Source organism: Mustela putorius, unplaced genomic scaffold (assembly GCF_011764305.1).
Source record: "Mustela putorius furo isolate JIRA1106 unplaced genomic scaffold, ASM1176430v1.1 tig00003871_pilon_pilon_pilon, whole genome shotgun sequence".
NCBI lineage: Eukaryota > Metazoa > Chordata > Mammalia > Carnivora > Mustelidae > Mustela > Mustela putorius.
The window spans coordinates 13,113,202-13,141,147 of NW_025422023.1; the positions used below are offsets into that span (position 1 = coordinate 13,113,202).

A 27,946-nucleotide genomic window follows, 5' to 3' on the forward strand; every position below is an offset into this window, starting at 1 on the left:
ATACTTTCTTGAGAAGTTTTCAATAAATATGAAATAATAAGAGAATTAGCAAATCTTCTTTGGGTAAGATATATATATATGTAGATATATCTCCTTCATATTAAATAGTGGAAAGTATTTAAACAACACTAAACTTAAAATTCTGAATTATATACTTATACTTTGACAACAATTATAAAGAGTTATTAGAAACAAGTGAAATGAAGCATATTCTAATAATATTTGAAAAGTAAAAATTCAAGTTGAAAATATTTCTTTAATATATAACAACTCCTAAGTGCTCACCAGCACCAGTCACCTCTTACCAACTAAATCCAGGTAAATAAATAGGTAATATATTCTGTGAAATGGTAGTACCTGTTATTTATTCTTTCTTTATTTCTTCCTTCTAAAATTTTAACTGACATCTTGATCTTAAGTAATTTCTTAGGGTATTGGTACATCTTCATAATACAGTCTAATACATGAGAAAGACAGCAGTATAACATAATTTTGAATACTAGGCTAGTTCAGATTTTATTTTAAAAAACAATTAAATAATGAAATATTTCATTTCAAATACTAAAAATACATAAAATTAGTTTTATTAGGTTAGAGATATTATTTGCTTTTCCTGATTTAAAGATGGAAACTGAAACCCAATGGGGGAAAAAAAAAATACATGCTCTAGCTATTTCCTCCAGATCATTAAATTATTTTGCTCTGTTTGGCCTAGTGGTAGTGGACTAAGAGTCAGCTGAGTAAATACTGCCCCCTAGCTACATCAAGAAAGAATAGTGATATTTAGCATTTCAGGACATCTTTCCAAATGGTTTGGTAATATCAAAATTACAAATATCAATAGGAAAAACAAAGGTCAGAAGCTCACTGCCTTGATTTTAAAAAGTAGAAAATTATGGTCTAAATAGTTGTAAATGTACACGAATGTGAAAGACTAAAAAAAGGAAATATTTCTTATAAACTCTGGATGAATCTTTTTGTCAAAAGTATATTTATTTACATATTGCATATTGTCTCTCCTCCCTATTAATAATAATAACAATGAAATTGTTATTTTCATTATCATTTGTATGTAATATAATTGTTATTATAAAAGGGAATGCTTTTTTAAATTTTTTTTAAAAAAGATTTTATTTATTTGACAGACAGAGATCACAAGTAGGCAGAGAGGCAGGCAGAGAGAGAGGAGGAAGCAGAGAGCCTGATGCGGGGCTCGATCCCAGGACCCTAGGATCATGACCTGAGCTGAAGGCAGAGGCTTTAACCCACTGAGCCACCCAGGCGCCCCTAAAAGGGAATCAATCCTTTTAGTTGACTTTCTTAATCAACCTTCTAATGAGCATATTGGGTATTTTCTGTTTGCCTCAAGTCAGAAGTATGTTTACATTTAAGTTACCTCTGTAAAATACACTTTGACCATTAGTCATGCCTCATAATAACTCTCTGCATTTGGGAAATAAATATCTATCCACTCACGAAAGAATGCTTAAAAACTAACAGGTTTTTGGTGGTGGTGTTGTTTGGCAGGGATAGAGACTCTCACATATTTTCTTGATACTTTAGACTTAGCGATCTCTTTAAAGCTTTATGATAGTTGTGAAGATTAGCTAATGGACCTAATACACCTGGCAGAGGATGTATCAGACATCAGTATAGGAATTACAATGGTCATTCTTAATAACAGTCCAGAAACTTTTGTAATAAAAAATGTATTTTAAGAACCCAAAGGGCTGAGGTCTCATGAAGCCATCTAATAAAAGATTCACACACGCTCTGGAATACGGAGTGCCGGAGTGGAAGGTAAGGAGAAGGGAACCCTAAGTACCGGGAATTGTACATGTTTTACAGGTTGGGATAGACTCAATAAAGGTGAAGCATAACCTAAAAAGGCTAAAGTATTTACCCTCCTGCTGGCTTGCAGAATCAACATTCCTCAGTCCCATGACACCTACTTTGAGTAAAAAAAAAAATGTCAAATTTCCTTACATTAGTTCTGTTTCTTTTACTTTACAAATTCTCCATCCTTTATTCTGTCTATGTCTGACTTATTATCATCCTTTTAGCTACATATCATATAACAAAGATTGTTACAAAAGAAAATATTTGAAAATCAAGAAAATGCTCTGTAGGACTTGTGCCACTCATTTTCAAAAGACCATTATCTCCTTCAATGATGAAACAATGATGCTTTATGCTAAATTAGGGTAAATTCAGTAGAACAGGAAATTCAGTGGAATGGGAAAGGATTTCACATGAACAACAAAAAAATATATAGTAAAAGCAAAAGCAGTACTAAACAGCTCTCCTTCTTTAGCGGTACTCCCATCTTTTATTTTTTGAATTGTGGAGAAATACTTACACCTTCTAAGAACAAAACCCACCTTCACATTCATAACTGTCTTTATGGAATAATAATCCAGAGATGAAAATTATAAATCTATTAAGATAACAGAGTGATTCACAGAGCAACTCTTTAGGATATTTTAAATAGAAAAAAAATTACATTCTGATATTTTTGTAAACCAGTAATCTTTAAGCAAAAGACTTTTTGCAAAAGACTTTTAAGCAAAAGACTGTTCTAAAATAAAGCAATCAGTATTACTGCCTTCTTATATAGGAAAACAACTGTGCTATGTACTGTGGCAGATACAAAGAAATGTAAACACTTGGTTCATATATATGAAAAGATAGACAAAATAAAGTAGTATGGAATATGGTGCTATTGAATCAATACCATCTAGACTCCTTGCTAGGGTCTGAAGTCAAACTTAAGTTTCTAGGATATGTATTCCCTGTTCTCTGATAATCAGAAAATTTTACCTAAATCCAAATCATCTGACATTCTTTGACAGGTTATTAATGGTGGATTCCCTCAATGATAATGCAAGTTTACTTATTTATTTTTAACTATTATGATAATTTGTTTGGTTTGAGACTTATAACTTCCTGAGAATCCAAATCTTCTTTCCCTAACACGTGCTCACACTGCATCATCACCATTTTTTTATAAAGCATTTTCATAAATTTCAACTTATTTAAGGCTCGCAAGAGTCCTGTGGCTAGTCAAGATGGACATCATTTATTTTTTCTAATTTACTAATCAGTTACCTGAGGCTCAAGTGAGTCACTATGCCAAAATCACAGGTATATAACTTTTAAAGCAGGCACTAGACTCCAGAACTTCTTCTTCTTCTTCTTCTCTCTTTTTTTTTAAAGATTTTATTTATTTTTTTGACAGACAGAGATCACAAGTAGGCAGGCAGACAGTGAAAGGGGGAAGCACTGCTCCTGGCTGAGCAGGGAGCCCGATGTGGGGCTCGACCCCAGGACCGTGGGATCATGACCTGAGCCGAAGGCAGAGGCTTTAACCCACTGAGCCACCCAGGTGCCCCAGACTCCAGGACTTCTAACTGCCAGTCTATTGTTCTTTACTACACAAGGATAGTAGAGAAGATAAAAATAAGTTGGGTTATAGGGCTTTTATCCTACATAATTTATTATGTATAATAAGTTTATATACTCTTATACATATACTCTTAATATACATATTAATCATATATTAATTATAATATATATAATACTCTTAATTGTGTACACTCTTAATTATATACTCTTGTATACTCTTTTTTTTTAAGATTTTATTTATTTATTTGAAAGAGAGAGATAACAAGTGGGCAGAGACTCAGGCAGAGAGAGAGGGACACGAGCTCCCTGCTGAGCAGAGAGCCCAATGCGGGACTCCATCCCAGGACCCTGATATCATGACCTGAGCTGAAGGCAGAGGCCTAACCCACTGAGCCACTCAGGTGCCCCATTATATTCTGTATACTCATATATACTATTTTTACATCATTTAAAATTTATACCATTTTAAATTATATATCATTACATAATTAACAAAGTTGTTTAATTTTAATCTTTCATTTAAATGGAGTAACCAGTTCCTTAGAGAGAAAGCTTTAATTTTTAAAATATTTCTACTTAAAATAATATATACAGTACAATTTGTACAGCAACTTAAGTGGATAAATGCTAAAGGTAGGTGTGTTTACAAAACAACTGGAAGGAAACAGATAATTAGAAAGAAAAAAAATTATATTTATTTATCTAATTTGTATTTATTCATCTAAAATGAAACTACATGGAGAGCTGTTCTCCAATAAAGTTATAAGGTTTATTAATGTTTTGTTTAGATAACAGTGCTTTAGACATGCAGGTACAAGAAGAACCAGGAATTAGCTACAATCAATTGGAGCTCTATTTGAAATCTAGAACCACTCTTTACAAGATAGGTTATCTTCTAGATTCATGTATAAGCAGTAAGTTCAAATCACATAGCACACTTCACAAATATACAATTTCAAAATAAGGAATATATAGACTAAAATTTTGAGTTGCTATGTTCATATTCTTACTGAAATTTTAATAATTTTCTGCTATGTCTTTATTCTACTTCTACAAATTACTACAAAATGACTTAAACATATAAAAACAATTAAAAATGTCCATTGGACTCAGATGGTAAATGATTTTCTTTCTCTTGTACACAAAAGGTTATATTACATCTTTTGCAAGTAATTATTTCCCTAATTCTAAAAAAAAGAAAATCAAATTAAAAAATAAGTAACTGTATAATCATTTCTTTCTCTATTTTTACTTGACTTAAAATATTGAATTGAAAAACTACAAAGTAGAAATTAGTAATAAAATCAGTTGGAGAATTTAATGGTTCTGAGATTTACAGTATTATTCTAGGGAAGGATTAGATACTTTTCAATTCCAGAGTGCCTTTCCAATTATCTCAATACTAAAAACTTTTTAAATTTTTCAAACAAAATTAATTTAGCTTAAGTAAAAGACTATAAGGCCTGTTATGTAGCACTTTCTGGGAGATAGAAAAACATCTTAAAACTCAAGCAAATAAAAAAAAAATCAAGCAAATAAAAACGGTTAAAATTCAAAGTGATGAGTGGCAATCTCTCCAAGTAAGGCAAGCAAGAAAGTCTTTATTCTTATTAATACCATGCTGCCTTTGGCAAAGTATTTATTCTTTAACTGACGTAGCAAAATAATATATACAGTACAATTTGTAATAACATGCTTTTCTAAATGTAAATCATATTAATATAACCAAAGAATTAGTATGTGATCAGACTTTAACAATAAGTAGAACAAGAACAGTTTATATGTATTATCTCATTTAATCATCACAATGATCCTTTGAGGTAAGAGTTATTATAATCAACATTAATAGTAATAGGACTATGAATAAAAAAACTAACAAGTATTCAGCTAGTAATTTGAAGAGTCAGGATTAGAACCCTGGCCCATTTGATGCCAGTGTCAGAATGCTTTCTCTCTATACCAGTTTTCTCAAGTTGTGGTCACAGACTTCTGGGGATCTTGAAGACCCTTTAGGGGTACACATACTCAAAGCTGTTTTCACGATAATACTAAGGTATTTCTTATTCTTTGCAAAGCCACTGGTGGATAAAACTGATGGTACCTTATTAAAAATCAAGGTCGTGGCACTAATGTGTAACAGATTCTTGTGAAAATATTAAAATTAGTGATTTTATTAAGTACCTTTTTAAATGCTTCATGAGACAAAATGGGAAGTATGCCTAAAACACATATTATGTTGAATTATAAAGATTGTTTTCAGAAAAAGCACTTGGGCAATCATTTGAGATGTGAGTTAAGGCAGGTGCTTTTTTATCCCCCCAAGAATACATTTTTTTCCTTGCAAGCATGACATATAAACAATTATTTTTTCCAGGCTTTCTTATTAAGCAACAATTCCTCAAAAATGAATGAAGTGAGCCCGTCATTTCAAGAAAAAATTCTAGCAGTCAGGTGAATATTAAAATTTTAGAAAACCTGTTTCTGCTACTGTGAGCTTGGCAGCTTTCCAATGCTTAATGATTTTTTGGATAAGATCAATGGTCATATTAATGAATGTCATTTTTAAAAAATATTGTATAATGAAATGTTTAATAGTTAGATTGCATAATGCAGTGAACCAATATTTTAAATGACCAACACATGACATTACAAAATTATGTGTGGGTAAAAGCCAAAGTGCAAGATACACTGATCAATTTGAATGAAACAGAGTATGAAAAGTTCATTGGTATGGTTTTAGATTTTACCTTGCAACTAGGCTTTAAGAAACTACCACTGTCTGAAAAAGTCCTTTGCCAATTACATGTCTGTATAAGTCCTAATTTTCTTCATACACTTCAACCAAAACAATGATTCACAACAGACTGAATTCAGAAGCAGATATGAGAATCTAGCTTTCTTCTATTAAACAGAGACTGCAAAAATATAAAATAACACCACTTCTCCATTATTTATTTATTTATTTATTTATTTTTGAAAGCAATTATTTTTCAGAAAAATACATTATTGTGGTTAACATGCAGTGGCTTTGCTGTCATTTTAAAACAAATTAATATATAAATATTTTTTAAATGTTTTAGTAAATATTGGTAGATATAACCCACATAAACAAAACTCTTTGGTATCCTTGTTCCCTAAGAGGTCTCAAGATCAAAAAGTTTGAAAACCACCGCACTATGCCATACTTCCTTTCACTTGTCTCTCAACCAGTAGAAAGATACAATAGATTGGCAACAGACTGGGGGAGATTCAAGTGAGGATTTACTAAGAGAAACTTGCTGTGTATTTAACTTGTGTATATGTGTTCTTAGCAAGAAGTTACCAAAATGTTACTTTACCATATCCTGTGAAATTAATAAGTCTTTGATTTCTAAGATGAGAGCCATTTCTGAAAGGTAATTAAACTCTCTTGGGAGAAAAGTGGCTCAATAAGCCATTTGTATTCAGGGGCCTTAACGAATCCAAAGTCAATTAGAATGGGATTAGCACTAATACTGGGGACTTCATAGCAGTAGCCAGATTTTGTCTGGCTGGACTAGAACATTTTGTCTAGATGGACTAGAACAGGTCAGTGGGGATGCCTGTAATGGGAGATCCTAAATAAAGTACACTTTTCTAATTTATCCTATAACCATATCTTGATAAAATCTAAAAAGCTCATTACCAGTAGTCTCTTTAGATTAAAATCTAAAATTTCTTTCTGTAGCATTAACAACATAAAGACCAGGAATAAATGAAAGAACAAGCAAATGAAATAAACAAATAAATATATAAATATCTTTGAACAATCCTTTCACGCTGTTAGTACAAACTCAGATGAATATACATTTTGAAAAGGAAGGAGAAAATCAGTAGTAGGATAGCATCCATTAAGACTGCAGTTAAATGACCATGGTTTTGCCAGTATACTTGCTTATAACTGAATTTGTTAGCTTTATCTTTAGCAGTGACAGTAGGTTCAAAAGGCACATGTAGTACTGAGATACAGCCCTTAACATTAATGGCCACCTGACAACTTTTCATAATTTGCAAGCTGAATACTAGTCATAGCATTTTAGAAAGTAGCTTCCTTAAGAATGAAGAAACACTTTCATGTTCTCATTTCAAAGTCCACATATATTTTCAGAAGCAGAAATATACACCAAGACAAAAATGATAAAAATCACCCTGTCCCCAATTTTGCCAAATACACATTACTCACCCTATTTATATGGAAATCACATAACTACCATGACATATATAAGCTAAGCATCACATCAGTGCACAGTATTCCTAACTATTCAAGCTACGACAGTGCTCAATATTCAGAGTTCTGTGACCCACAGCAAATGGAAAGGAGCCAGAAATTACGATCTTTCCCTGCAACTAGAGCCTGCATTTCAATGATGGAAGATTAATGAAGGCTTACTTTGATAGGATTAGTTACTGAGTAGGAAACTCTGTTCATGATCTTATTACAAAAGTGCCCACCCCTGCCCTTGATGAACCTAGCCTGTATTGTTAGAGGTGCAGAAAGTCACCTAAGTAATTATTTCAAAGGTAGAACACTGAAGGTAGTAATTCAAGGAAAAAATAAAGACAAAAACAAAAACACACTGCATATACAATCTACTAAAAATATGTGATTATTAATAGAGTAAGAAAAATGTTAGAAAAATTTTCCGTTTCATCACATGCTTTCCACCACTATCCACTGTCAACAATCTCCATATTAAAAGTATCAAATCTGTTTTCAAAACTAAATTTAAAAATAGTCTCAACATTATCTACAGACTTGAGAAATAGGCTAACAAAATACATCAAACCTAAAAGAAACAAAATAAAATATTTCAAAAATAACAATGTTCTGTTAACATTTTAACTTTGTTAAATACCTTTCATTTTGCTTATTTGCTGAGACAAGAGAATTGTTGAACAAAGCAAATTTTCTCCAGGTTAAAATATATTCTCCTTTCCCTCATTTTTCTTTGCTTACTCTAGGATTGTCAGTAGTGAAAGACCTATTCTCTAGAGGATGTTTGGAAATATAATGTTGAGTCACTTTTTAGAAATACATGCCAGGGGCGCCTGGGTGGCTCAGTGGGTTAAGCAGCTGCCTTCAGCTCAGGTCATGATCTCAGGGTCCTGGGATCGAGTCCCACATCGGGTTTTCTGCTCAGCAGGGAGCCTGCTACCCTTCCTCTCTCTCTCTGCCTGCGTCTCTGCCTACTTGTGATCTCTGTCTGTCAAATAAATAAATAAAATCTTAAAAAAAAAATAGAAATACATGCCAGGCTTTAGTTGTCACCATAATTAGGGGATTACTACAGCCAGTCAGTGGATAGGGGCCAGCAAGGTTCAGCATTTTCCATGTGCTAGACATTCTCATCACACAAGGAACTGTCCCTCATCCCACATGACTTATAAATATCTCATAAGATTAATCACAGTACATAAATAAATCAATATTACTTCATAATAAAACCACTATTAAAGAATTTTTATAAGAAATTACACAAAATGCCCCATTAATTATAGGAGGGGTCATAATAAAGAGGGCAACAAGAAATCAAAGATAGCATATATAAAGTATTGAGTTATTGAATTATTAACTCACTCCATATAGTAACACATTTAACAAACTCCAGTGTACTCTCAAACTTAACAAAGATTAACACCTTGTGACAACTGTTTTGGAAATTTTAGAAATCAAAATAATGCATAATCAATAGAACAGAAGGCCTCTTTGTACCACTACTCAATTCTAATTTTTTCTTTTTTAAGTACCATGTTTTGTACTTTCCGTAACTTCGGTAAAAATTCCTTCCTAGATGTAAATAATGAACATGACACTCTGTATTTAGGTCTTCTAGTTGATCTAGAACTTACTTTTATTACTGTATGAACTTGGCTTTGATTCCCACCTCCCCTCCATGTAGTTACCCAATTGTATCAGGGCCATTTATTCAATAATCCATTCTTTTTAATTTATTTATAGAGCCATCTCTGTCACATACCAAAATCTAATTATGGGTGGGTCTGTTTTGTGGGGTTTTTTTTGTTTTGTTTTGTTTTACTGGTTTATATCACTGCATTAGTTTTCTTTTGGTTAAAATGTGCCTGACTTAAGTTTTTTTATCTCCTTTTTTGACTAATACCCTTAAATTTTTATCTCATAAGTAGCATACAGAGGGATTTTTTTTAATGCCTAAAAATTTCCTTTATTAGGCAATCTAATTAGCTCACATTCTATGATCTTTTTATGTTTTTACAGGGTTGGCTGACTTTTCTTTACTGCATATCCCCACATCCCCCATTGGTTTAGAAGTTCTACATTCTCTTTCTATTTTCTTAATGATTACCATTAAAATTTTAATATGCATCTTATACTTCTACATTTCCTGTGAGTAGAGACCCTGACTACTCTTTGTTCTGGATTATATTTTCCAAGGCTGTTTTTACACAAACATATTGGAAAATGTATGTATGGTTAGAAAACCAAAGCAAAGATGCTAACACTCCTGCTGCTTGCTATGCTATGAGTGATGTCCTTTGTCTCTGACCCAGGAGTCCTGGGTTTTCTGCCAGTGCCCATGAAACCGTAACAGGCTCAATCATTAGCTTTTAAGTAGAGTGAAAACAAATCCCAGACTCTGAAAAGATCTCTGACTTAATGCCCAAGTATAATGAGTATTTTTATTTTCCCCTCATACAACACAAAACATTACAATACTTTTTAGCTGAGTTCTCACCTGCTCTTATCTTTTATAATATTGGTAGCTAAAATTTTATTTCTATTCATCTATTAGCCTTTTTCAAATTAATTTTATGTATAAATATTTAATAGTAATTGTTTAATTAGATTTATAAGCTTGTGAGGATTAGATGAGTAGTTTATTTAAAGAGGGTAGAGCAGTGCTTGGCACAGAGTAAGCACTTAATATATGTTTGCATTATTATTTTTAATTTTAATAATTAAAATTTTAATAATTAAAATTTAATAATTAATTTTAAAATTAATAATGTTAATTTTAATAATTTTAATAATATTATTATTTGAATAATGTTTTTTGCTCACCCTTCTATACCATACTCATTCAAAGATTAATTTTTCTGATTAACTAAAGCAAATACAAATTATATATTTCCTTTTGTGAGTCCTTTCTTAATACTATCTATATTCATGAATATGTCTAAAATTTTTAATCAGGCTGTCTTGGTAATTCCATACATGATTTTCTGCATAAATTTTTTTTGTCAATTTACAACATTGCCTGACCCAATGTCATATTCTGTTTACTACTGAGAACAATTAGGTCCTTTCAAGAGAGCTCTTCGAAAATAATTATCTCTTAGTCTATGTCTTAGCTATCAGTAGTTTTTTCCCTCAAATATCTTATTCCATTATCAACTTGGCAGTCAGCTCCTCTATAATTTTTTCAATTCCTGCCATAATAGTTAATGTAGTTTTGTATTATATCTCCCATAATGTGAAGCAAGAAAGGTGGGGTTATAAAAAATGTATATTTAATATGATAATATGTATACTGGTTAATTTTTTTATAAGGTCTTTTCTCTCCATTTAATTATAGAGCTTGTCCTTATTTTATTTGTTTCCTAATCTGTATATGTACTTTTTGGAGGCTTCACTGAACAAACCATGTACTCAAATAAAAGGTATTTCTCCAGAAGCCTAGAAGCAAGTAACACTGTAAATGTTGAGGATAGTTACTATAGGCCTGATCACATCATACAGTTATATATAGCACAATGCAAAGAGCAATGAACTAGGAGTAAGTATGTCTATGTTTTAGTTTCTATTCTCCAGTGGAAGATGAACTAGACTACGGGCAGAGGGTTGTCAAATGATGTAAGTTAACATTTTAGTTCTGTGACTAATTAGTTTTGTTATCTTCTCAAACACTGTATTTCTCAATTTAAAAAGCTGAAATTATCTGCTTCATATGCCTTGCAGGTTTATTTTGAGACTCAAGTGAAATAATGTTTATGAAAGCATTTTTAAACTTCAAAGCACTCTGTAAGTATTTATACTATAAGTATTATTGTTAACACTTCAAATAGATTAGTTGGGTGTTAATATAAACATTTTTCATCTCTAATCTTACCATCAATAAACTGGTCCCTTAATATGAGACTTAAGAGGAAAGGCATGATCAGGAAACAAAGATAAGTTAAGATGGAATAAGGAGAACTCGATCTCAAAAATGTTTTTTTGAGGTTAATAAAAAGCTATGATACTATACTCCAAAACACTTCTAATAGAGGTCTGACTGCATATCACACACCACAGATGAGTAACAGGCTAATCATGGCTAATCTTTAAGAGTCAACTCTGACTTTTGGGTTGATATGGACTATTAAGAAGCTAATGAAGTAAGATGAAATCTGGCAAAGCTTCTGAGGTTAATATATCAAGAAAAACACAGAAGCAGCTACTTAAAAATTCACTAAAGTTCAAATTTCCTACTCTTCAAAAGCAGGCCTATCATAAAATCCATGTGAAAACCCTTACAGCACAGTTTAAAACAACACTCAAACTAAAAGGTTTTTCAAAAAAATTTGATAGTGCCAAAAAATATAAAATAACATACTTTCCCTTTACTTAAAGTGAGAATATGGAAGGTAATCACACAAACCTTATAAAAGAAGGCTATAATTAGTAACAGAAACTTGTTCAGCTACACAGATTTCTTATGACAACACAACTTTAAAAACAGTACTCTTTTGTGTTACCAGTGTTTGCTTTATTTTGTACCTAGGTTCTATTAATGTCCCAAGTACTTACATCTGGGATAAATCCAATCTCATTGAGATGATTGCTCAGCTCTGGATCATGGAATGCAATCATCTGTGAGAACACGGTCAGATACTCTGAAATGAAAATAAAGTTTAAGACAAGCACCATTTTTACAGAATACTTTAAATAAAGGCATTAAATTCATAGACATTTGTTTTATTTACATTTTGAATGATATTTAATTTTTTCCATGAAGAAAATATATTTTAGTAAGCTAATTTTGTTTTATCACCATTTTAATCACTTACTGCTAATTATTAAGCATACCAAAAAACTATGGCACAACTTACTTTCTACCTTCTGAACTACTGGTTCATTTCTTAAATCATGGATTATATACAGGTATTTTCCTACTAAATTCATCATACGTTTTCTCTCACAATATTAAATCTGTCTTGCACTTATTGTATCTTCAGAAAGTGGAACAGATATTTAAATAAGGAACAATACTTTATAAGCAATCAAAAGTAGAACAATTATGCTTTAATTTTTTTATATATACAAATATAGGCATTTGTTCCAGTTCTAATGTACTTCCATCTAAGGCTCTACATTACCCTATTTAGGAATAAGAATTAGCAAAATCTTAATCCGAAAATAGGCACACAGTACACAATTAAAATACTTGTTGTCGATTCTAATCCTATTGTAATTCATAAATTTCAGTTAAAATATGAGGAATATTTCCTTATTTTCTCCATTCCTTCAACAAATTGCTTTTCTTGTCAATTTACTCACTATGTTCTAACCTGAAAAAGATTCTGGCAACCCTCAACTCAAGGGCAAGTAAACCATACTTTTACAAAGACAAAATTAACACATATTTTAGGAAGTTCAACTTTTTTTTTCTTTTTGAGATTAAATGACAATAACTCCATAAAATGAATAGAATTCTGCCTTATTTAAATCTAATGGTTACTATGAAGACAAATAATAATAAAGGATTGAATAAATATGACTTATTTTTGGTAGTTAAGAACAGAGGGCTCAGGGAGGTTTCATAATGTATTTAGTATTATTCTCTATGACAGAGCCAGGTTCATAATTCCTAATGGTGTTTTCCTGCTGTGCCAAAAAGAGGCATTATTTCAGAAGAGCAGAAAGTGTGAGTTGTAGAAATATTGGAGAATGTGGTAAGAAAAATTCCAGGTTATCTGTGTCTTTCTGAAGGAAGACAGACATTCACTATTTCCCAGGGATTCCCCTGGATATAGTATGGACGATGCTGAGGAATTCAGCATGATGATGGAATGAGATATTTGTAATGCAGAGAAGAAAAAAAGACTGAGATGGGAAATTTTTAAGCTTGTTTTCAACTGCAGTTTCATTATGTGAATAAATTGTACCTTGTTATATTTGGTTCAAAACAACAGTTCTTTTAAGGAAACAAGAGCTATATAAAATTATATTTTAAAACTCTGGCAAATCAATCATCAAAACTGTTACCCTTTATCAAATAAGGTCAATACTTAAACTACTAGTATTGTAATTTCTGAGCCATCTCCCATATTCAAATCTACACTGCAGTTAGATGCCTGTAAATATGGCTCTTATATGCTGTCACATGATAAAATAAAGTACTTCCCATATCTTTAAAAAAATGACAATAACTTGGGACGCCTGGGTGGCTCAGTTGGTTAAGCAGCTGCCTTCGGCTCAGGTCATGATCACAGCCTCCTGGGATGGAGTCCCACATAGGGCTCCTTGCTCGGCAGGGAGCCTGCTTCTCCCTCTGCCTCTGCCTGCCATTCTGTCTGCCTGTGCTTGCTCTCTCCCCCCGTCTCTCTCTGATAAATAAATAAAATCTTTTAAAAAAATGACAATAACTCAATGAATCTTTTCTCTTAATAACTTCAACTCCTTCTTCCAGTAAAGTAGGAGAGCAAACCAATTATTTGGTAAAAATAACCTATAAAAATAATGTGATATCACCTCACACCAGTCAGAATGGCTAAAATCAACAAGTCAGGAAATGACAGATGCTGGCGAGGATGCGGAGAAAGGGGAACCCTCCTACACTGTTGGTGGGAATGCAAGCTGGTGCAGCCACTCTGGAAAACATTACAAAATGTTGAAAATAGAACTGCCCATGACCCAGCAATTGCACTATTGGGTATTTACCCTAAAGATACAAACGTAGTGATCGAAAGGGGCACGTGCACCCGAATGTTTATAGCAGCAATGTCCACAATAGCCAAACTATGGAAAGAACCTAGATGTCCATCAACAGATGAATGGATCAAGAAGATGTGGTATATATTCACAATGGAATACTATGCAGCCATCAAAAGAAATGAAATCTTGCCATTTGCGACAACATGGATGGAACTAGAGTGTATCATGCTTAGCGAAATAAGTCAAGCGGAGAAAGACAACTATCATATGATCTCCCTGATATGAGGAAGTGGTGATGCAACATGGGGGCTTAAGTGGGTACGAGAAGAATAAATGAAAGAAGATGGGATTGGGAGGGAGACAAACCATAAGTGACTCTTAATCTCACAAAACAAACTGAGGGTTGCTGGGGGGAGGGGGTTTGGGATAAGGGGTTGGGATTATGGACATTGGGGAGGGTATGTGCTTTGGTGAGTGCTGTGAAGTGTGTAAACCTGGTGATTCACAGACCTGTACCCCTGGGGATAAAAATATATGTTTATAAAAAATAAAAAATTATACAAATTAAAAAAGCTAAAAAAAAATAATGCCTGCTTTTTTTTTTTTTTAAGTTTTTAAAGTACCTTATTTTTCATATTTCCAGGAATAGTACTAAGTCCTTGACAACCTGTTAGTATAAGTAGCCTACTCCTCTTTTCCTCAATGGAAACTTTGCTTCTATTGGGTGTTTTATGTAAGCAATGAATCACTAAATTCTATTCCTGAAACTAATTTTATAGTATATGTTAACTAACTGGAATTTAAGGAAAAACTTGAGAAAAAAAAAAAAACAATAACCCTCCCAACCTTGATCTAATGACAATGCATTTTATAATTATTTACCTATAAGAAATGATACATTTGTACAAAGAGAAGCAGCAAAAAGTACCAAAAAGAAAAGAGTAGGTGGTGCTGTATTCAAGACCGTGATAAAGCTGATTTCTGGATCTAATTTGAGCTTTTACCCATGGGTGTTGGGTAAAGAATAGGCATTTAATCAATATTTTTATTGATTTGATGTTTACTCTATAGCAACAGAATTCATTCTATCTATCCACTGTCTCGGCTTTTCCTCTAAGAACAAGAAAGACACAATTCACATCACCTTCAAGATTTACAGATTGAAGTGAAAACTCGCTGGATCCCAATGTCTCAGGAACTTTTGGGTCTAACTTTTGCTTATTTATCTTTTTTCTACCTCTAATTAGCAATAGTATGTTTACAGTCCTAATTTACCCGGAAGCTAGAGGTATATAACACCAATAATCACAAACATTCAGCTATATGTTGATGAAAATATATAGTTATTAACTTTTAAAAAGTACACTTCATTTTAAACTAGAAAGTCATGCCTCAGGCAATTCCCCACAGCTATGCTCTAGTTTACTAAATATCATTCTTATCATAGCCTGATAAATGATAGTTACTATGTGGTATTACATGGCTGAGTAAGAATGGACTGGGGAAACCTAATTCATAATGAAAACATATTCCTTGCATTCTGCCAAATATTCATAGTGGATTTATGATACATGATATGTGTTATAATTGCATATGTATACATATATATGCATATATATACATAAAATACCCACAAATACATATGTATTTTTATAAAATACACACAAGTATGTATATCTTTATATATTATATACTACCTATCATCTCATTGAAATATAAGTCAAAGGCTGGAAAAAGTTTTGGTTGCTCAAGACAGGCTTTGGAATGAGATATACTATGGCTTGTTATATTCAGAACAATTTTTTTAAAGATGGGATATGGTGGAATTGATGAAGTCAGCACTATGTGATATTTTAAGTTATTTCAAAATGTACTTAAAAGGTCTGGGGAGTAAATTTTTAAAAATTGAAATGCAAATGTCCTTTGATTTATAAATCAACCTCAGATAATTTAAGGGTAGTTCAGAAAAACAGAACAGTAGTCAAAATAAAGAATTTCAAGGATATTACTGCTGACTTAAAATGTTCACAGGACATTTTAATTGTAATTTCTAATAATGAAGATATACATCTGAGCCATAATATAACCCCCTACATAGTATTTTCTAACAAACAGGTGACTATGTAAGGTTAAATGTTATATTATTCTTTAAAGAAGAAAATCAAGATCGGAGGGGAGGAGCAAGAAGTCAGAGGAATAGGAGACCTAAATTTCATCCTTGGTCCCAGGAATTCTGCTGGATGGTTATTAAACCATTCTGAACACCTATGAAATCCACAGGAGACTGAAGAAAAGAATAGCAACTCTATGAACAGAAAAGCAACCACTTTCTGGAAGGTAGGACAGATGGAGAAGTGAATCCAAGGTGATATTTGAGAAGACAGAATGCGGGGAGAGGGATTCTCCATCAGCTGGCTACCAGCAAGGGTCAGAGCAGTAGAACACAAAATCAGAACTTTTAGTTAGAAGTCTGCTCCACTGAGGGATGTTGCTCCACTGGCTAAGCAGGGGTGGAATCCTTGCTGGGACAGTGCGGTCTCAGGACCCTCAGAAGGCAGAAGGTATACTGGAGCAAATTACAGCAGAGAACAACCCTAATTTGGGGAAGGAAACAAGGCATCAAAATTCAGGAGGCACAGAGAACCCCTCAAAATCAATAAAAATAGGTCAATACCTCATCACCTAACACTAAAACTTACGGGTCTCAGAGACAAAGAGAAAATCCTGAAAGCAGTTCGGGACAAGAGGTCTGTAAACTACAACAGTAGAAACAATAAATTGGAAGCAGACCTATACACAGAGACCTGGCAGGCCAGAAAGGACCGGCATGATATACTCAAAGCACTAAGTGAGAAAAATATGTAGCCAAGAATACTATATCCTGCTAGGCTGTCACTGAAAAGAGGAGGAGAGATAAAGAGTTTCCAGGACAAACAAAAACTAAAAGAATTTGCAAACACCAAACCACTACAGGAAATACCGAAAGAGGTCCTCTAAGCAAAGAAAGAGCTTAAAAGTGACAGACCAGAAAGGAACAGAGACAATATACAGTAATAGTAACCTTATAGGCAATACAATAGCCCTAAATTCATATCTTTCAATAGTTACCCTAAATGTAAATGGGCTAAATGCCCCAATCAAAAGACAAAGGGTATCAGAATGGATTAAAAAACAAGACCCATCAGTATGCTATCTTCAGGACTCATTTCAGACCCAAAGACACTAACAGAGTTAAGGTGAGGGGGTAGAAAACCATTTACCATGCTAATGGACATCAAAAGAAAGATAGGGTGGCAATCCTTATATCAGACAAATTAGATTTTAAACCAAAGACTATAATAAGAGATGAGGAAGGACTTATCATACTTAAAGGTTCTACCCAACAGGAAGAGCTAACAATTTTAAATATCTAGGCCCTTAACATGGGAGCAGCCAATTATATAAACCAATTAATAACAAAATCAAGGAAACATATTGGCAAAAATATAATAATAGTATGGGACTTTAACACCCCACTCACTGAAATGGACAGATCATCTAAGCAAAAGATCAACAAGGATATAAAGGCTTTATTTATTTTTTTAAATTATTTAAAAAGATTTTATTTATTTATTTGACAGACAGAGATCACAAGTAGGCAGAGAGGCAGGCAGGGGGAGAGAGGAGGAAGCAGGCTCCCTGATGAGCAGAGAGCCTGACACAGGGCCATAAGAACAACTATACGCCAACAGATTAGAAAATCTGAAAGAAATGGATGCATTCCTAGAGACATATAAACTATCAAAACTGAACCAGGAAGAAATAGAAAACTTGAGCAGACCCATAACCAGTAAGGAAATTGAAACAGTAATAAAAAAATCTCCCAGCAAAGAAGAGCCCAGGGCCAGATGGCTTCCCAGGGGAATTCTACCAAATATTTAAAGAAGAATTAATACCTATTCTTCTGAAACTGTACCAAAAAAACCAGAAATGGAAGGAAAACTTCCAAACTCATTTTATGAGGCCAGCATTACCTTGATCTCAAAACCAGATAAACACCCCAATCAGAAAGGAGAATTATAGACCAATATCCCTGATCAATATTGATGCAAAAATTCTCACCAAAATACTAGCTAGTAGGATTCAACAGTACATTAAAAGGGTTATTTGCCACAACCAAGTGGGATTTATTCCTTGGCTGCAAGGTGGGTTCAACATCTGCAAATCAATCAGCGATATACAATACATTAATAATAAAAAAAAGAACAAAAACCATATGATTCTCGCAATAGATGCAGAAAAAGCATTTGACAAAGTACAGCATCCTTTCTTGATCAAAACTCTTCACATTATAGGGATACAGGGTACATACCTCAATATCATAAAAGCCATCCACAGCAAGTGTCATTCTCAATGGGGAAAAACTGAGAACTTTTCCCCTAAGGTCAGGAACACGGCAGGGATGTCCACTATCACCACTGCTATTCAACATAGTACTAGAAGTCCTAGCCTCAGCAATCAGACAACAAAGGAATAAATGGCATCTGAATTAGCAAAGAAGTCAAACTCTCACTCTTTGGATGATATATTTCTTTATGTGGAAAACCCAAAAGACTCCACCCCAAAACTGCTAGAACTCATACAGGAATTCAGTAAAGTGTCAGGATATAAAATAAATGCACAGAAATCAGCTGCATTTCTATACACCAACAGCAAGACAGAAGAAAGAGAAGTTAAGGAGTTAATCCCATTTGCAATTGACCCCAAAACCATACAATACTTAGGAATAAATCTAACCAAAGATGCAAAGAATCTATACTCAGAAAACTCATGAAAGAAATTGAGGAAGACCCAAGGAAATGGAAAAATGTTCCATGCTTATGGATTTGATAAATGAATATTGTGAAAATGTCTATACTACCTAGAGCAATCTATACATTTAATGCAATCTCTATAAAAATACCATTAACTTTTTTTCAAATAAATGGAACAAATAATCCTAAAATTTGTACAGAACCAGAAAAGACCCCAAATAGCCAGATGAATGTTGGAAAAAGAAAACAAAAGCTGGTGGCATCACAATTCTGGACATCAAGCTCTATTACAAAGCTATAATAATCAAGACAGTATGGTACTAGCACAAAAATAGACACATAGATCAATGGAACAGAATAGAGAGCCCAGAAATGGACCCTAAGCTCTATGGTCAACTAATCTTTGTCAAAGTAGGAAAGAATGTCCAGTGGAAAAAAGACAGCCTCTTCAAAATGGTGTTGGGGAAATTGAGACAGCCACATGCAGAAGAATGAAACTGGACTACCTCCTTACACCACACAGAAAAACAGACTCAAAATGGATGAAAGACCTAAATATGAAATAGGAATCTATCAAAATCCTTGAGGAGAACACAGGCAGCAACCTCTTCCACCTCAGCTGCAGCAAATTCTTAGAAACATTGCCAAAGGCAAGGGAAGCAACGGCAAAAATGACTATTGGGACTTCATTGAGATAAAAAGCTTTTGTGCAGCAAAGGAAACAGTCAACCAAACCAAAAAATAACTGACAGAATGGGAGAAGATATTTGCAAATGACATAACAGATAAAGGACTAGTATTCAAAAATCTATAAAGAACTTATCAAACTCAATACCTGAAGAAAAAATAATCCAATAAAGAAATGGGCAGAAGACATGAACAGACACTTCTGCGAAGAAGACATCCAAATGGCCAACAGACACATGAAAAGTGCTCAGCATCACTTGGCATCAAGGAAATACAAATCAAAACTACAATGAGATACCACCTCACACCAGTCAGCATGGCTAAAATTAACAAGACAGGAAATGACACATGTTGCCAAGAATGTGGAGGAAGGGGAACCCTCCTAAACTGTTGGTGGGAATGCAAGCTGGTGCAGCCACTCTAGAAAACAGTATGGAGGTTCTTCAAAAAGTTGAAAATAGAGCTCCCCAGGAGTACAGGAATTGTACTACTGCGGGTATTTACCCCAAAGGGGTAAATGTAGATTCAAAGGGGTGCATGCACCCCAATGTTTATAGCAGCAATGTCCACAATAGCCAAGCTATGGAAGGAGCCTAGAAGTCTATCAACAGATGAATGGATAACGAAGATATGGTATAGATACACAGTGGAATATTATGTAGCCATCAAAAACTGGAATCTTGCCATTTGTAATAGCATGGATGAAGCTCTTAGAGGGTATTATGCTAAGTGAAATAAGTCAATCAGAGAAAAATAAATAACATATAATCTCACTGATATGAGGAATTTGAGAAATAAGACAGAGGATCATAGAAGAAGGGAGAGAAAAATGAAACAGGACAAAACCAGAGAGGGAGACAAACCATAAGAAACTCTTAATCTCAGGAAACAAACTGAGGTTTGCTGGAGTGGAGGGGAGTGGGAGGGATGGAGTGGCTGGGTGATAAACACGGGGGAGTGTTTATCTATTGGGAGTGCTATTGGGAGTGCTGTGAATTGTCTAAGACTGATGAATCACATACCTGTATCCCTGAAACAAATAGTACATGATACATTAAAAAAAAATTAAATGGAAGGAAAAGAAAAAAAAAATCAAGATTTTTTGAAAATCTCCCTTAGACTTCAGGTGAAGTTTAATATCACACTAATGCACAAAACCACGTCTAATATACTTTTTTTGTGTGTTTTAATGAGACTTTATACCTTTTAATTTTCTGCAGTGAGATATAAAGTCTTTTTCCCTTTTAATCTTTTCAGATTAAAAAATTCTTATACGTCTCATTTAAAACAGTTTCTTAATTCATTACATACTTTTAAATGACAGTGTAAGGCTTTTGTATGACACTACTGTATTTTTGTACAGCTACTAATAAATAAGTCATCTGTTTTCAAAAACAATTTCATAAAATGGATACAAGATGAAATTTCAGTAAGTTCCCACATATGGGTATCCTTACTTTTTCCTTTCTAAGTAGTCTTTCTTCTTTCATTGCCTTAGATGGGGTAAGGAGAAGGTGAAGGATGATAGGGGAGAGATTTAAAGCAAGAGATTTCCTCAGCTCCCAAATCAAAGATAGCATTCTTGGTTCTAAAAGTTCTGTAACTATATGTTATTTTCCATTAGGCATTGAAGATGCTAAGTGTATGTAAATATGCAGAGAGCCATAAATCTCTTGTCAAATAAAATGTGCCTAAGCTAATTCATTTGGTGCCATTTGGATGCATAGCACTCAAAAGAAATCAAAGTTATTTTTCTGCAAATGAACCCAAATTAGATTATCTCACATCTCAAAGTTTGCCAGTTGTAAAATTTGGCTTGCTATCTAAAACCACAAGAACAAGCATCAACCTTTATGTCAAAAAGAAAAGAGGGGGTTCAAAAGAAGAGAAAGATAATTTTCAGGCCTATACTTGTCAGCTATTTTCTTTTTGGTTCATATACCCTGCTCTGGTAAATATACAAACAATCTCACTCAACAGTTTTCATACTATTTCTATTAAAGGCAGAACATTTTCAGTCTCAGGAAAAATATCCTTAGTCACAAGATGTAAGACATTCTGGAAAACAGCAAGGTTGTAAGTTCAATGTATTTCCTACTCTCTCCCAATATGCTATCATTAAAGCCATCCATGATAAAGATGTTTATTCAAACCAAAACAAGCAATGCACTGTTTTTCCAAATGCATAACTAAATGCATCTCCCTCTCTTTTTCTTATTGTTTGATGAGAAAGGAGATTTATATTAACCTCCTATTTTGACAGCTGGCCTTTAGACTCCAACTTTAGTCTATCTTCCTTCTTCCTTCTCTACTCAAAAACTTACTCAATGTCTGTGTGCAGCGTGACCATACATCCTGATTACATGGAGAGTTCCAGTTGCCACCAGTAGGTGCAGTGTCTGGTGCAGTTAGTGTGCCTTTTAAACTCTGAAAAATACCCCTGTTTAGTTACCAGCCATCCTAGCTAAGTGGTGTACTACATTAAATAATAGAGACATTACAGAGAAGACAACATCCTTTTCCCCAACGGATTCAGAAACATGTACAGGAAAACAGAATATTGGGAAATTTTTCATGCAATTTTATTTCCTAGGTTTACATGGTATTTCTTTCTCCCTTTCCCTTTCTGACTTACAGAAACAACATTTTCCAAATGTCCAAGTGTGAATATTAGTTTTGTAAACAGTACAAGAGGGACACCTGGGTGGCTCAGTGGGTTAAGTGTCTGCCTTCAGCTCAGGTCATGATCCCGGGGTCCTGGGATTGAGTCCGGCATCGGGCTCCCTGTTCAGCAGAGAGTCTGCTTCTACCTCTCCCTCTGCCTGCTGTTTCCCCTGCTTGTGCTCTCTTGTTCTCTCTCTCTCTGGCCAATAAATAAATGTTTCTAAAAAAATAAGTAAACAGCCACAAGAATGTATAAAGTTGTAGCAAAATTCCAATGGCTGTTTTGGTGGACAACATACAGCAGAATGACTCTGAAGTAGTATAGTTTATAAGTTTATAGGCCAATTTTCTAGGTTGTTCCTTCCTTAATCGAAAAAAGACATAAATGTATACGTAAGGACCTATTTAGCCAGAGTGCTTCCATTTGCTTAAACAATAACTTTGTTGTTCCTACAGTAAAACTTAAACTGTCCCTGCCTCCCTTTCCCCCCAGGGGACTTATCGAAAAACAAGTCCAGGAAACAAGTCCCAGGTAACAAAGCCCAAATACAAGGGTAGGTCAGGCCAGGTGGAGACATCCAATGGGGGGGTGCGGGGGGGCACATACTGTCTCCCTAGCTCCCAAGGAATAAGTGCCCCGCCCTTTGGGTGCCTTTTGGGCGCCAATTCTGACCAAGGTGATAGACTAGTTCAAATGTCTACTATAGGGCAAACTGTAATTCAATTGGTCACTTATGTGTGACCTAACATGACTGTGCAGCTTTCTCTGTGTGTTACAATCTCATTAGCCACCTGTGCACTGCCAGGCCCAACCACATGGCCTATGCCCTTAAAGGCTAGTCTGTAAGGCAAAGAGGGGTCGCGCTCTCTGTAAGAGACACAGCCCTGGCCAGTTGGTTTGATTCTTGATGCTTGGCATGGAATAAAGCTTTGTTTGACCTTCACTTTGTATCAGTCTCACTCCTTTAATCACGGACCCATTAGTGGGGGACCTTTCAGTATAGTTGAGTTTTCCATATAGGATTAGTTTCCATTTTTAATAATTAAATGGCTGCCTTTCTTCGCTGGCCTAAAGCTGCCTTTTTTTCCTCTTCAATAGCCTAAGATATGTCTGTCCTGCAAGTTATAAGCCCGTTTTCCAATATCTCTGCAACTCTAACCAATCTATCCCTTTCAGATTCCTCCACCTTTTTCAATCCAGCTGGCACTCTAAGGTTCTGAGTCTAAGAGTAATTTTAAGGATCTTAATTTAGAAGTCCAACCTTGAGCTGTTTAACCAGTGTATTTTTAAAAAAATTCCTGTGTATTGATACTTTATCAACTCAATAGTAACATTACTGGGGATTAATTTGATAGTGTCAAAAATGATAAAGACTATTCATTTAGGCTAGAAGTTAATTTTTTATCTTCTTAAAAATGTCTGCAGGTAACAAGTTAATAGGATCACGGTAAACAAACAAAACAGGGTATTTTGACTAAACAGATAATTTTTGTCTCTTCTGTAAGAGACAGAGCATTTTAGAATCTTAGGAATATGTAAATACTGTATTTTGTGAAAGATTTTAAAATAAAAAACTTCCAAATTCTATTAGTATATAATTATAAAAACAAATAGATAACATTTAAAAGTGCTATCCAATATAGAAACTGGTTTCTGTAGAGACAATTCAGTGACTCAATGAATATGCAATTCTGCAAATAGCTGTTGATTGATTTCATATGATATACGGATTTTTCAAATCTTATGGGGGAAAAAGTGTGCATATGTTATTGATGCTAATCCAAAATCAATGTCACTTTGAAGTTTAAAGCTAAAAGTACTACATAACAAAAGGGGAGGGGAGACCACACAAAGAAGGAAAACAATATAGTGAGAGCCGAATATTTCTAATTCCAAGCCTAAAAGAAGCATTTTGAAGAAAACTAAACTACTGTTCTTTCATAAACTTTAGTAACCAATAATCAGCATCCTGTTTCATCCCATCCTTCAGCTTTTTTTGGCCTTCAGGCATCAGATTTGACTACTGGTTATTTTATCAACCTATTCTGGACTTTTTTACTACAGTTCTCTTCCTTGCTCTGTCTTAAGGATTTCTTTCTCCCTTTTACCAAGCAAATTCCTACTCTAATTTCAAATTCATCAATAAATATCACCTTTCATGAAACCTTTCTAGATATGCTGTTTCCTTTGCTACCAAAAAGAAAAGAAAATTTGAAAAAAAAAAAACAAAAACCCCAGAAAATAACTTCCACAACTTCATCCTCTGTGCTAATATAGCAGTATGTATATTTATTTCATTGACTTATACGTAGTTATTTTCATAGTTACTTCCTATATTACACTATGAAATCCCTTGGAAAAGGACTGAGTGTTAATTACCTTAGGAACTTCTATTAAGTGGTGCCTGGCATTGAGTCAGTGCAGAGCAATTACTTACTGAATTACTTACTTGAAATTGCTTTTTTTCTTTTTCTTTTTTGAAACTGCTTTTTTCTTATATAACATATGGTCAATACAAAAACTGAACAAATAGATACCTTGTTTACTGTCTCTTGGGAAAATATACATGTTCATCATAATATTAAAGAACATTTATTGCAGCTTTGAAAAGTTTTAAGATTAGTTACCAATTCAAGATTTCAAACACAAATTTATAGAAATTATACGTGAGAAAATATTAACATTAACAAAAATAAACTTTAACTAATTGTATAGTCTCTTAATTATAATATTAAATGTTAAAATATATTACTGGTTAATCTAACAAATTAAGAGTGGTTTTCGCCTTTCTGACTAAGTCCAAATTCACGTTGTGGATATTATGGTCTCTCTTGTATTTACATGAAACAAGATCTTGTCTTGCTTATTTGTATAATAAACCTTTTTAAAGTGTATTTAAAAAGTTTGCAGCTAAAAAATGTAAGAACTTACCGTTTTCAAGGAAATTCATTATCAATATAAAATATATACATTCATCTGTATTTTAAAACAATTACTAGAAAAATGAAACTAAATTTTTAGAGGTAAATCCTTTCTGTATTTTGAAAAAGGAAGCTATAAAGAACAACAACAAAAAAAACCCAAATATAATAGAAGCTATGTATGGCCCTCTGAGAGCTAGCCAATTAATTTTATAAACTCTGTTTTTTGTTTTATTATTACAACATATTAGTCACCATACTTTTTTTATTATACAAATTCTGTTTTGATTGCTTTTATTTGAGGATTCTCCAAATATCTTTATCTTTCTTAAAGTACAATAATCTGGCTAGGCAGTATGCTTTAATAGAGGCCTGATAAATTTGGGAAAAGATGTTTTCCAGGCTTTATATAGGAAAGTTCAATTAATATTATGGGTTCATATTAGCTTTAAAAATAATAGCATTATTTCTGACTTTACTTAACTAAAGATTAAGGAATCGCATTTTGTGATGCACAAATATTTTCTATCTTTAATCTTTTCAGTTTGTTTTGGTCACTATTTGGTAAATTATTTGCATCATATAGTCTCTGAAATCTCTTGGTATCATTCAAGGTGTTACTAAATTCACTCATTTTGGATTTTGCTGGAACCTTAAAGAGTATACTGCCAATTCCATAATAAACATTACTGATAAAGTTAATAAGGAAACTATGAATAAGTATTGAACATATCTCAATAAGATACAAGATATACTCTTATAATACATAACTTCATAAATTCTCAGAAGTTGACATTACATGGCTCTTGAAGTTGGATGGCTTTACTAAACTAACATAAAAGCAAAAAGCAACTTCCTTCCTATAAACCATATTTGTCTTTGGTTATAGTAGTCATTAGAAAAATACCGTAATTCTTTATGGACTTGGAAGAAAGACTAAACCTAATGGTCTCTTTATGGGTTTTAGTGATGGACTATTACCATATTTTATTGGGTCACAATCATAAATTTAATTTAGCATTGGTTATTTTTGACTTAAGAACTTACTCTGTAAAAAGACAAGGAAAGACATTTGCTTACCTTGTATTACATGTGAGTTGTCTTTCAAGAAGAAGTTATACAGGTATTTGGGGATAAAAGCAGACATACATGCATAAGCCAAGGCTAAGAAAGAATAAGGCAAAGATATATAGCAAATTAGTTAAGGGGTAAATGGTCAGTAGTCACTCAGCACACAAACCTTGAATCTACTATTAAACAAGAATAATGTTAACAATTGATGGAAACACAAAATTAAGTGGGAGAGAACCCCCTATCTTTTAAAACAGAAAATATTTTGGAATGACAAAAGATAACCATCCTAGTAATTTTTCAGTTTCAAATGAGTATGGCAATCTTTATCCCACAACAATAAAAACTTTTATTATCACAACATCATACTTAAAAAAAATATCTAAACTTGGTCTTTATTAATGAGTCATATAGACCTCAAGATCCTTAATTTTTTTGATACAAACAAAAGAGTCTGAGAACTTTGAATTTAGGAGCTCTAGTCATAAACTGTTCTTTCAAACAAAGATCTCTTAATATTCTTGGATCAGAATGTGTAATAATAGACTATGCTTAACTAAACATAGCAAAATCTCTGGTCTAGATTAATGAGTATTGATGTCAGAGAACAGTGCATTTTAAAAATCACTCAAATAGCGAAATTTTAGCTCTCTGGTATTATGCTATCTCTAGACTCAATTCCTGAAATCTCTGTAAATTCTGACCTGAAATAGAATTTATAAAAGATGGAAATCCAAGATTCAGACTTCTAGAGATTTATGCTATATAGGGTAGCAGCCTAGATGTGATATCATTAGTGATTAGAGTCAATTAAATTTAACAAATATTTTTTGAAAAACCTACTATAAAAGAGGCATTATAAGAGAGGGACAGAAAATTAAAAAGCTGTCATTAAAAAAAACTTTTAACCAAAGAATGGGTTACTATGTTAGTATATAAATAACTAAAATATAAAACATATAAAAGATAAACTTCCAGAAATATAAGGTGCTGTATGGGTTCAAGAGGGAGAATTAGAAAAGTCTTCATTAAGAAATGATTGAAATGATTGGAGAAAAAGACCACTATTTATTTCTTTACAAACTGTTTAGAAATTATACATATACTAAAACTAGTTTCTAAAGAAGTCAAAATTTTCTCCAAAGTTCATTAAATGGCACAAAAGAAGATGAATTCATAATCAGATTCCCCCTAATTTTCTAGTCACTGTCTTGTTACAACGGAAACTCTAGTAATAAGTTAATCTTTCACATCCTCTAAAATGAGTCTAACAGATTATTTCACAGAAATTTGCAGTATGTAGGGGTGCTCAGTCGTTAAGAATCTGCCTTCGGCTCAGGTCATGATCCCAGGATCCCTGAATTGAGCCCCATATTGAGCTTCCTCCTCCATGGGAAGCCTGATTCTCCCACTCCCACTCCCCCTGTTTGTGTTCCTGCTCTTGTTATCTCTCTCTCTGTCAAATAAATAAATAAAATCTGAAAAAAAAAAA

The 27,946-nt window shown here is 33.4% G+C and overlaps 1 protein-coding gene across 3 annotated transcripts in view; it reads right to left on the reverse strand.

The window, feature by feature from the left end:
* The window catches only part of TBCK (TBC1 domain containing kinase), a 213,846-nt gene that overhangs the window by 88,941 nt on the left and 96,959 nt on the right, over positions 1 to 27,946 (reverse strand). For all 3 annotated transcript variants that reach the window (XM_004748121.2, XM_004748122.2, XM_004748123.3), the window contains exons 19-20: positions 26,464 to 26,547; positions 12,191 to 12,276 (exon numbers count right to left, since the gene is read on the reverse strand). In XM_004748121.2, the coding sequence (XP_004748178.1) occupies positions 12,191 to 12,276; positions 26,464 to 26,547 (170 nt within the window). The remainder of the gene's footprint in view (positions 1 to 12,190; positions 12,277 to 26,463; positions 26,548 to 27,946) is intronic.